This window comes from Caretta caretta, chromosome 4, assembly GCF_965140235.1.
Source record: "Caretta caretta isolate rCarCar2 chromosome 4, rCarCar1.hap1, whole genome shotgun sequence".
Lineage (NCBI taxonomy): Eukaryota > Metazoa > Chordata > Testudines > Cheloniidae > Caretta > Caretta caretta.
Window position 1 is genome coordinate 17830545 of NC_134209.1, and position 12056 is coordinate 17842600.

The 12056-nt window shown below is 41.7% G+C and overlaps 1 protein-coding gene and 1 long non-coding RNA gene across 4 annotated transcripts in view; one reads left to right on the top strand and one right to left on the bottom strand.

Moving 5' to 3' along the window:
* Nucleotides 1-10482, top strand: part of LOC142071827 (uncharacterized) — a 113243-nt gene extending 102761 nt beyond the window's left edge. The window contains exon 3 of the long non-coding RNA XR_012668004.1: nucleotides 10303-10482. This is a non-coding gene — a long non-coding RNA (uncharacterized LOC142071827). The remainder of the gene's footprint in view (nucleotides 1-10302) is intronic.
* The window catches only part of TECRL (trans-2,3-enoyl-CoA reductase like), a 112374-nt gene continuing 104217 nt past the window's right edge, over nucleotides 3900-12056 (bottom strand). For all 3 annotated transcript variants that reach the window (XM_048847561.2, XM_048847564.2, XM_048847563.2), the window contains 2 exons: nucleotides 10319-10364; nucleotides 3900-6426 (listed from right to left, as the gene is read on the bottom strand). In XM_048847561.2, coding sequence (XP_048703518.1) covers nucleotides 6299-6426; nucleotides 10319-10364 — 174 coding nt within the window. In that variant the 3' untranslated portion in view covers nucleotides 3900-6298. The remainder of the gene's footprint in view (nucleotides 6427-10318; nucleotides 10365-12056) is intronic.

The window sequence follows — 12056 nt, forward strand, 5'->3', positions numbered from 1 at the left end:
CCCCAGAAAACAAACACATTTCCTGCTACCCCAAGATACCCAAACCAACTACCTTTCTCCCCAGATATGAAGCTTTACATTTATCTGCCTTATGAAACGTGCACTGTCTCTTCATATGTAGTTAGCCTGTCTTGTTTCTTTAAAATAATATCTTGTTCTGTTGTAAGTCCTCAAGGATGTGAAATGCTTACTTATATATAATCAAAGACTGTACAGACTGGGCCCATTACCTTCAGAGGAACCAGAAAGGGTTTTGTTGGTTTCCTTTCTAAATGATTGTCCAACTCTAGAAATGATAGCGAAGAGAATATTAAAAGATACAAGCAACTAACCAGGGTATGCCTTTGAAACAGTAAAAGAAATTTCTTAAAAAGGGGGAAGTTCCAATATATAGTCTGAGTAATACAGGCAAACACAAAAATACAATCCTTCAAATGAATTAAACATAAAAAGCCTCTAAGTAAAGCAGAGAAGAAATGTATTATACACCGTTGCCATCTTCTGTGTATTGATGGAAGCAACATAGAAACAGCTAAGAAACAGAGCTATTTGGTAAGTGTCCAATAGAGACAGGATGACAGCTATCCCTCTGACAGACCCTCAATCCAGATATATAAAACTGAGGACGCTGTGTGAGATACTAAATCCATGTGGCTAGTCTCTCTCCTCCTCCATGGTTACAGGATTGAGAAGAGGAGTTTGCAGAACCCACAAAAGAAGCTGCAGGACCATGAAGTGCTGCCAGACACTTGACCAGCCCCCATGGATGGACTTTCTTCTAGCCCCATGCTGATCACCAAGTTTTCTAAATGCATTTACTTATAATAATCAGTATCTCTCATTTGTTTTTCACCACACTTTCAGTAGTTCTCCAGAGCATTTGTTTTAAGGTAATCTTACCAATGTGATCCCTGCAGTTTAATTTTTAGTACAAAATACAAAAAAAATTGCTTAAAGCAATAGTCTGAAGTTGTCTTAGGCCAATCTGCTTGGACTTACAAAGAGGAACCATGCATATAGCATTGCTTTGTTAAAATATAGCACTGATCAGTTAAAATCCAAAATATGCTTCCTTGCAATCTCACTATGCTCACCAAGGAACTTTTAATTACTTATATTAAAGAACAAAAAGAGAAATACAATCTTTGAAATGAAATCTCACCACTACTTCTTGATTCTGCAGTTTGTGGGGCCATATTATTAATTGTCCATCAGTACTCAGTGAGCCTCCAGGAATTCATGAAAATATCTATGAATCCCCAGAATTATCACATATTTTAGTATGAAGAGTTATTCATCTGAGACTGGAAACAGCAAGTTCATTCTTCACTCGTCATCATTCAATATTTGTTATTGTCCAGCTTCAAAAGATTCAGTCATCCAATCAGGGAGCAGCAAAAAGACCATGTGACTTAGGTGACCAGTCACTTACACACCAAATAGTGAATAACTGAAATGAGCAATTCAGAGCAACCCATTTGACATGAGCTATTTGGTGACTGCGTAGGAATAATGACTACATTTCTAGAAATCGATATCCGTTTGCAAAATTTCATGAGCTGAATAAAGTCTTAAATTTGCAACCAGTATTTTTCGCTGCAATAAACAGCTGATCAGATAAATAAATAAAAAATACTATTGTTGTGATGTTTTGCAAGCATTCCCGCCCATATTAGAGGTTTTAACAATTAATAATAGAATAATAATTCATAAACCACCACAGAGATAACCATATCACGAAATAGACCCTGAAAACCTAGAGAAAGAAGTAAACAGATGGAGGAAGAAAAATGGAAACATTCTGATAATCTGGTGGCTCATACCAACACAACTTGGATGTTGTTATGCACAGAGAACTGGAACTGTACTCTTGGAACCATTAGCAATTATCTTCAAGAACTCATGGAGGACAGGTCAGGTCCCAGAGGACCGGAGAAGGGCAAACATATTACCTATCCTTAAAAAGGTGAACAAAGAGGACTTGGGGATTTATAGATCAGTCAGCCTAACTTTGATACCTGAAAAGATACTGGACCAAATGATTAAATAATCAATTTGTAAACCCCTAGAGGATAACATGGTGATAAGTAAATAGCCAACATGAATTTGTCAAGAACAAAATTCATAGAATCATAGAATATCAGGGTTGGAAGGGACCCCAGAAGGTCATCTAGTCCAACCCCCTGCTCAAAGCAGGACCAATTCCCAGTTAAATCATCCCAGCCAGGGCTTTGTCAAGCCTGACCTTAAAAACCTCTAAGGAAGGAGATTCTACCACCTCCCTAGGTAACGCATTCCAGTGTTTCACCACCCTCTTAGTGAAAAAGTTTTTCCTAATATCCAATCTAAACCTCCCGCACTGCAACTTGAGACCATTACTCCTTGTTCTGTCATCTGCTACCATTGAGAACAGTCTAGAGCCATCCTCTTTGGAACCCCCTTTCAGGTAGTTGAAAGCAGCTATCAAATCCCCCCTCATTCTTCTCTTCTGCAGGCTAAACAATCCCAGCTCCCTCAGCCTCTCCTCATAACTCATGTGTTCCAGTCCCCTAATCATTTTTGTTGCCCTTCGCTGGACTCTCTCCAATTTATCCACATCCTTCTTGAAGTGTGGGGCCCAAAACTGGACACAGTACTCCAGATGAGGCCTCACCAATGTCGAATAGAGGGGAACGATCACGTCCCTCGATCTGCTCGCTATGCCCCTACTTATACATCCCAAAATGCCATTGGCCTTCTTGGCAACAAGGGCACACTGCTGACTCATATCCAGCTTCTCGTCCACTGTCACCCCTAGGTCCTTTTCCGCAGAACTGCTGCCTAGCCATTCGGTCCCTAGTCTGTAGCTGTGCATTGGGTTCTTCCATCCTAAGTGCAGGACCTTGCACTTATCCTTATTGAACCTCATCAGATTTCTTTTGGCCCAATCCTCCAATTTGTCTAGGTCTTTCTGTATCCTATCCCTCCCCTCCAGCGTATCTACCACTCCTCCCAGTTTAGTATCATCCGCAAATTTGCTGAGAGTGCAATCCACACCATCCTCCAGATCATTTATGAAGATATTGAACAAAACCGGCCCCAGGACCGACCCTTGGGGTACTCCACTTGATACCGGCTGCCAACTAGATATGGAGCCATTGATCACTACCCGTTGAGCCCGACAATCTAGCCAGCTTTCTACCGACCTTGTAGTGCATTCATCCAGCCCATACTTCCTTAACTTGCTGACAAGAATACTGTGGGAGACCGTGTCAAAAGCCGAAATTGTGTCACCCCAACCTAATTTCCCTCTTTGACTCGGTTTCTGGCCTGATAGGTGGAAAGGGGATGGGGGAAACTAGAAGTATATTTTTTCTTTAGAAAAAGAAGACTGAGGGTGGACCTGATAACAGGCTCCGCAAATGTTAAGGGCTGTTATAAAGAGGACATTCATCAATTGTTTTCCATGTCCGCTGAAGCTAGGAGAAGAAGTAATTAGCTTAATCTGCAGCGAGAGAGATTTAGGCTATTCATAAATTCCAAAGCCAGAAGGAACCATTGTTATCATCAAGTCTGACCTCCTGGCCACAGAACTTCCTCCAAATAATTCCTAGAACATATCTTTCAGAAAAAAAATCCAATCTTTAATGTAAAAGTTGCTTTCTAACTATAAGGATAGTTAAATGCTGGAATAGTTACCAAAGGAGGCTGGGGGATCCTGGTCATCGGAGGTTTTTAAAATAGGTTAGACAACCACCTGTCAGGGATGGTCTAGATCTATTTTCTCCTGCCTCAGAGCAGGGGGATGGACTAGGCGACCTTTTGAGGTCCCTTTAAACCCTATATTGGTAAGAGTCTATAAAACACATCTTTACAAATAATGTAATTAGAAGTTGGAACACAAAAGTAAACAGCAAATATCATCTTCTAAAATAGATCTTTATTATGGGACATTATATTTGCTAATTGGTTGTTCACAGTGATTCTGGTATATCTATTGGTAGCAATGAAAAATGCTAGGTGTTAACAGCTCACCAGTTTAAAAAAATATATGGGAAATTATGTATTTACATTACCAAAATTAAATGAAATTATTCTTTACATACATCATCCTTACACAGGATTTACTTGGTATGCACCATGTCATTACACAGTCCTAATCTGTTTCAGTGTAATCCACTGTGTTTTACTGAAAGGACTAAGATATGTGCATCTCCCAGGATTTATGGGTCCACCAACGATGTTGTCATAGCCAAAAATTCATATATGTCTTTCCCTTTCATCATTACCTTAAACAGTTTTCAACTCAACCCTTCTTCTTATTTCCTTCTCTTTTTACCCTAGCCATATAACCAAACTCAGTTATATTCTCCCTAGTTTTCCAATTTTTTAAAACAACATATTTCACTGTATCTACCAGTCTAGCAGAATTGATGAAACTTGCCTTTGCTACTATTTCACTTGAATATTTATAACAGATACTATAGTAACACACGTAACTCGTTGCTTGTCTTGCTAACAGGATAAACACTGCAAGCCTGTAGATTAGACACCTGAAGAGGGATATGAACCCAATTTATTGGACAAATTAACTTTGTTAGAGCACTTGAGAATGGTACTGCTAGGCAAGATAACAGTTTCTCTCAGAGCCTGAACTTGTCCTGCTTTGCTACTGTAGCTTGGTTCTACACTAATGATTGAAGTTTTCAGCCAGGCTTTTTGACCTGCCATGAGGATGTGAGAAGCATCTATTCAGGTGCCAAATAAATAGAATGAAGAACTGAAGATGTGGGGTTAAGTGCATTAATGCTTCATGAGGCAACTCTGGCCCTTTTACTCTCCAAAGCTACTACAATTCCATCATACCGTGCCTCTAAAAATTGTGTTACTCCGTATTAATGAGTCATTGACTTGCAAATGAATTTACTTCGAGTTTCCAGGGATTTGAATAAAAGATCTTCCCTTTTGAAGAATAATGACACTCAAAAAAAGCAAAGCAAAGAAAGAACTGACTAAGCAACCTAAACCAGGTCTTGATTTCCAAAAGCAACCTCAAGATGCACGCGATGCCAAACAAGATCCATGAAGCGCTGCCCATTTGCACCAGCCGAGTACCTGTCCGGGCATGTTTGAACCAAGATAGGCACTGAATTCAAGTGGGGATCCTCTCCCCTTCAGTAATAATTAGTATTTAGGTACAGGGTACATCTCAGGATCTCCAAGTGCTTTATAGAGGGTAAGTGTTAGTCTGAGATGGAAACTCTGAGGCACTGAGAGGTTACAGACCAATTTGTGATCCCATTACTCACACCGAGTAGAAACTTACTGCACAAAGAGTTCCATTAATTCTGGTGTGACTAATTCAGCATGAGAGATGGTGTCATAATCTGGATTTAAGTGATTTACTCATGGCAACAGACCACATACGTGGTAAGGTGGGCCATACTTGGGGTGACCCTAAACCTGGGACTACCAGAAGCCGGGAGGGGAAGAGGGGGATGGATCACACCATAACTGCCCTGTTTTGAGCACTCCCCCGGATGCTCTGCTACCGGCCACTGTCAGAAGACAGGATACTGGGCTAGATGGACCATTGGTCTGACCCATTGTGGTCGTGCTTATGTTCATAAGACTGGAATTAGAACTTCATTTGCCTGATACTCACTCGATCCACTTAGGCCATGCTGCCTCCTAGAAACAAAAAAAAAAAAACAGACTTCTCCACAGTGCTGACTTTAAGCCAGTTTGCATCATCAAACAACTTGGTAGTAGTCAGGAATCGGTTCAGTAAAACAAAACTTCAAAGCTACCCTAATTGTGTTAATACTGTATAAACCAACACTGTTTGTTGGTACAGTTTAGAAGGATTTACACAGAGCATGCTGCTTTGAATACAGTTAAAGCTGTGGCATTTCCTGCAATGCAAAACACTCAGAATCTGATCGGCATTTGGTTTGAACCTTAAAAGGGCCACATCTTCACATGGAGTAGATCAGCATCACCCCACTGGCTTGAAACAGAGCAACACCCATTATACCAGCTGACGATCTGGCCCAACATTCACAAGCCAGATTTTCTTGTCTTTCTGATTAGCTCCATTGCACAAAATCTAATTAAATCATATCTTCTAACACAAACCGAGGGTTCAAAGCCAGATTCTGTTCACTTAATTCAAAACGCCCCATTCTGATGTAAATTGTCTGAAAATGATACCCAACAATTCTCGCCTAAGCCCTCTTTGGTTACTAAATGAAAGGGTTCATTGGTTTCCAGAATCAGTTCTCAAACACTGAATATGGGTTTCTAGTGCTTGAAGAGCTTAGAAGATGAATGGAATCATGGCTGTTTTCCTAAGCACACCCATATTATATTTCTTCAGGTAGAGCTTGTGTTTCTTTTGGGCCCAGAGGGCCATCTGGATGGCCATCAGGAAAGCAAAAACTCCAACTGCAAAGAAGAAAACGTCTGTCAACAACACTCATAATTACCATGAATAAAATGGAAGGTGGATCTCTACAGCATGAGTCACTCGCATCACAGTGTTTTAAATTACATTTCCTAAGCATGTCTGTGTATCTTACATACCCCATGTGACAGACCCAGACTAGTGGGGTACAGGAGTCTGCTAGAAGGCAGATATACTGGCCACTGAATGAACAGTTTTCTGTTCCCTGAGTGACCAGAACAGGGGCTGCAATAGAGCAATCAAGAACCTGCTAGAACCAATTAAGACAGGCAAGCTAATTAAGACACCTGGAGCCAATTAAAAACCTACTACAATCAATTATGGCAGGCAGACTAATCAGGACACCTGGTTTAAAAAGGACCTCCCATCAGTTAGGGGAGGGTGTGCAAGGAGCAGGGAGTGAGAAGGTGTGCTGCTGGAGGACTGAGGAGTACAAGCGTGATCAGGCTTCAGGAGGACGATCCTGCGGTGAGGGAAAGAAGGTGTTGGGAGGAGGCCGTGGGGAAGTAGCCCAGGGAGTTGTAGCTGTCGCACAGCTGTTACAAGAGACCTGTAGACAGCTGCAATCCACAGGGCCCTGGGCTGGAACCCGGAGTAGAGGGTGGGCCCAGGTTTCCCCCATCCCTCTCAACTCCCTATTTGAGACAAGAGGAGGTGACCTGGACTGTGGGTCCCACCAGAGAGGAAGGTCTCTGGCCTGTTCCCTGATCCACTAGGTGGGTCAGCAGAGACTGCGGGGATTGTTCTCCTCCCTTTCTCTATGGTGGCCAGTGATGAGGTTAGCTGAGTGAACGGCAGGTTTGAGCCACTAGCAAAAGTAGCCAAACTGAGGGTGGCCGTGAATCTCTGAGGCGAGCAAATCCGCCAATAAGCACAGGACCCACCAAGGCAGAGGAGGAACTTTTGTCACACCCATCATTGTCTAGAGTTGGGTGAGGAATGGTTTTCCCATTCTGGGAGAATTTTTGAGACTTTAACAATATTTCCTGTTTCAAATTAGGATGAAAAGTAAAAAATCTAAAAAATTTTCATTGGGGAAAAAAATCGGATTGGGTCCATTGAAACATTTAGCTTTGACTTTAACCTTTTTGACATTTTTCTTAAATTCACTGTAAATTAACTTAAATTTGAAACAAAAAGTTGTTTCACACCAAAATCAGAAATTTTGTTTTGCCATTGTTGAAATGGGACGTTTTGACAATTTCAATGCTTTATTTTTCCCCCAAAATAAACGATTTCCAAATTGGAAACTCATCAAAATCAACCTTTTCCTGCAAAAAGTTCTGGTTTCTGAGAAGCCTCATTTTCTGTTGAAAAAATATTTCATCAAAAAATTCACGACCAGTGCTATCACCCTAGTATCTGCGTACCTCGCAGTCTTTTAATGTACTTATCCTCGCCATATCCCTGTGAGGTAGGGCAAGGCTGTTATCCCCATTGTACAGACGAGGAGATGAGGCATTGAGAGGCTAAGTGACTTGCCCCAGGTTACACAGAAAGTCTGTGATTGAGGGAGAGCTTGTGCCCAGGTCACTCACACAATACCCTAAACACTGGATAATTCTCCCTTACTATTTTGAATAGCCATGTAATTTGGATGGGAACTATTACAGGGGGAGGTTGATGTGAGCTGTTGAATTCTCTGGTTCATTGATTGTGGATTATATTCAAATATAATTTGGGCTATTCATTTTGTTCAGTTATGTCAAGGGCATCCAGGCCCTAATCCAGAAAAAAAAAATCCCCCCCCCCATACTGCTTATTTTTAAGCATGTGAATAGACACATGGGGTAAAATCTTGACCCTCCTGAAGTCAATGGGGGTTTTTGCTATGGACTTCACTGGGGCCAGGATTTTCATGTGCTTGAAGCTAAGAATTCTCACCCGTCAAGGGGCGTGTCAAGTTACTACCTTTCCTGCCTGTCTGAGGGGTGATCTCTCTGTGGCAGTGTGCCCCGACTATTCTTTTAAGGCCCTCATCCAATGCCCATTGAAGTGAAAGAAGACAGTCACATTGACTTCAGTGGGTGCTAAATCAGGTCCTAAAGGCACAATCTAGTCTGTCAGAAAAAAAGACCATTGGCATTAATAAAGGTACCTACCACTATTGGGGGAGGGATAGCTCTGTGCTTTGAGAATTGGCCTGCTAAACCCAGGGTTGTGAGTTCAATCCTTGAGGGGGCTACAAAGGGATCTGGGCCAAAAATTGGGGATTGTGCCTGCTTTGAGCATTGGGGATTGTGCCTGCTTTGAGAACGGACCTCCTGAGGTCCCTTCCAACCCTGATATTCTATGATCCTATACTAGGCATATAAAGCCTGAGACCGTAAAATATGCCTAAACTGCAGCCCAAGGGGTAACTGCAACGTGGGTTAGATGTACCTGCACTAGCTTTACCTATGCCAGCACATCCAAAAATATTAGTGTGGACGTGGACATCAGGCTCGTAACATTTGTGCCTAGGGTTCCCGGCATGCTTGTACAGCTTGAGCTAAAGCCCAAGCTTCATGTCTACACTGCTGCTTTGAGCTGTGCTGGTGCAGGTCTGCGTATCCATGCTATAATCACACCACGGATTGCAGTGGAGACATACCCTAAGTGTACGTCAGACAGGACAGAAGGTATTAGGAACATGAGCACGTGGTGGCGGAGAGATACCAGTGTCATGACACACTCATGTTCCCACAGAGGACACCGATCAATTTTAACCTACATAAGTAGGTAGCCACTTTGAGAAGGCTCCATTAATCTGGCTTCCAGAAAGTGCTCCAATACAAAGCGCTCGGCGCTAACAAGGCAAGAGAGTGGAAAGTGTCGCAGGGAAGAATACAATTAATGGAAGAAGAATTAGAACAGCCCAGGGCATCAGATGTGAACACAACTGTATCATTTAGCAAAACAAAAAGCCCATAGCTTGAAGGGCACTGCTAAGAGATGTCTGGGGTACCTCAGGGCCAGCAGGGGAAGGATAAGTATCCTGCAGCTCATTCCGTTACTTGCCTCTTAACTCAATAGCACCATGACCCTCGCTACACATTCACCTCTTTCCCAGAGTAACTATCTATAAAGCTTTTTGGAAAATATTTTTGTTTACATTGTGATAAATGAAGAAAAATCATTTTCAGATAGCTTGTCATGAAAATTGTCATCCAGTCTTGAAATCACGTTTATTTAATGTTTCAAAGTATTTTTTTAATTGCAAAATTTTGCGTGTAGCATTTCTTATTTTCTGGTAACAAAAAGAAATATTTTTAAATGAATTTTTTGGTCAGCTTAGCCACATGGGGTTAGATTTCCAGAGGAATTTAGACACCAAGATACAGATAGGCCCCTGGTGGCATTTTCAAAAGATTCTATGCAGGCTTTCAATGGGAGTTAGGTGCCTAACTCACTTAAGCACATCTGTAAATCCCAAGAGGCTCCTATCTGCATCTTTAGGTGCCTCAGTGCCTTTGGAAATCTGGTCCCTGGGTGAAATTTCTTTTAAATAAAGTCCAATTAAAAAAAAACAGAAAATGTCATGAACAAAGATTAATGGTAAATGAAAATAAAATCTATCAAATTTTTGATAAAATTTCAGATTTCTTTTATTTGCAAAATTTTAAAAATAATTTTTCACAAAAATCATTGATGTACAAAAAAGGCAAGTGTTCAACCACCACAACAACTGTTTTTGGAAAATTTTGACCAGCTCCACCCGGTATCCAGCTTCCTAAAGATGACACTTTGAAGAGTAATGCGATAGGGATACAATGGAGGATTTGATGGTGATAGTCCATCAATTATTCTTTGGGGTGATTGTAGGTTTACGAAACTCACCTTTGCCAATAACTCATTTATATGTTATTTGCTTCCAGTTCACAATTGTCTTACCTGGCAGTGTTTGTGTCATCACCGTAAAACTAATCCAAGACCCAATCTATATGAAGAAAAAGAATTGTTAATCCTGTCTGTGGCAAGGTTTTGACTGCACTTTGTGCACAATGGCTCCCACTGCCATTCACTGGAAGAAGAGACGGTTGGGTATCTTCACAGCACTGCAGGTAGGAGGAGTTGGGTGGCTGGATAAAAGGTGAGCATCCAATGCTTCAGATGGGAGTGAGGGAATCATCTGCACGGGAGGGTAGGGGTGACTCTGAGGGTCAGTTGGGAGCATTTTTTCTGGGGAGAAGGATGCAAAAAAGGGCTACTAGAATGATCAGAGGAATGGAAAACCTGCCTTATGAGAGGAGACTCAAAGAGCTGGGCTTGTTTAGCCGAACCAAACGAAGGCTGAGGGGAGATATGATTGCTCCCTATAAATACATCAGAGGGATAAATACCGGGGAGGGGGAGGAGTTAAAGTTAAGCGCCAATATGGACACAAGAACAAATGCTGTCAATGTTCCTCCCCCACTCTGGACTCTAGGGTACAGATGTGGGGACCTGCATGAAAAACCTCCTAAGCTTATCTTTACCAGCTTAGGTCAAAACTTACCCAAGATACAAAATATTCCACCCTTTGTCCTTGGATTGGCCGCTACCACCACCAAACTAATACTGGTTACTGGGGAAGAGCTGTTTGGACGCGTCTTTCCCCCCAAAATACTTCCCAAAACCTTGCACCCCACTTCCTGGACAAGGTTTGGTAAAAAGCCTCACCAATTTGCCTAGGTGACTACAGACCCAGACCCTTGGATCTTAAGAACAATGAACAATCCTCCCAACACTTGCACCCCACCTTTCATGGGAAATGTTGGATAAAAAGCCTCACCAATTTGCATAGGTGACCACAGACCCAAACCCTTGGATCTGAGAACAATGAAAAAGCATTCAGTTTTCTTACAAGAAGACTTTTAATAAAAATAGAAGTAAATAGAAATAAAGAAATCCCCCCTGTAAAATCAGGAGGGTAGATATCTTACAGGGTAATTAGATTCAAAAACATAGAGAACCCCTCTAGGCAAAACCTTAAGTTACAAAAAAGATACACAGACAAAAATAGTTATTCTATTCAGCACAGTTCTTTTCTCAGCCATTTAAAGAAATCATAATCTAACACATACCTAGCTAGATTACTTACTAAAAGTTCTAAGACTCCATTCCTGGTCTATCCCCGGCAAAGACAGAATATAGACAGACACACAGACCCTTTGTTTCTCTCCCTCCTCCCAGCTTTTGAAAGTATATTGTCTCCTCATTGGTCATTTTGGTCAGGTGCCAGCGAGGTTACCTTTAGCTTGTTAACCCTTTACAGGTGAGAGGAATTTTCCTCTGGCCAGGAGGGATTTCAAAGGGGTTTACCCTTCCCTTTATATTTATGACAAATGCATATATACAAATGGCCACTAAATTTAGGCTTGACATTAGACAAAGGTTTCTAATCATCAGAGGAGGGAAGTTCTGGAACAGCCTTCCAAGGGAGGTGGGGGTAGGGGCCGACAAAATACCTAACTGGTTTCAAGACTGAACTTGATAAATTTATGGAGGGGATGGTATGATGGGACTACCTACAATGGTATGTGGACCATCGGTGACTGCCAGTGGCAAAAATCCCCAATGGCCAGCGATGGAATGCTAGGTGTGGAGGGCTCTGAGTTATTACAGTGAATTCTTTCCCAAGTATCTGGCT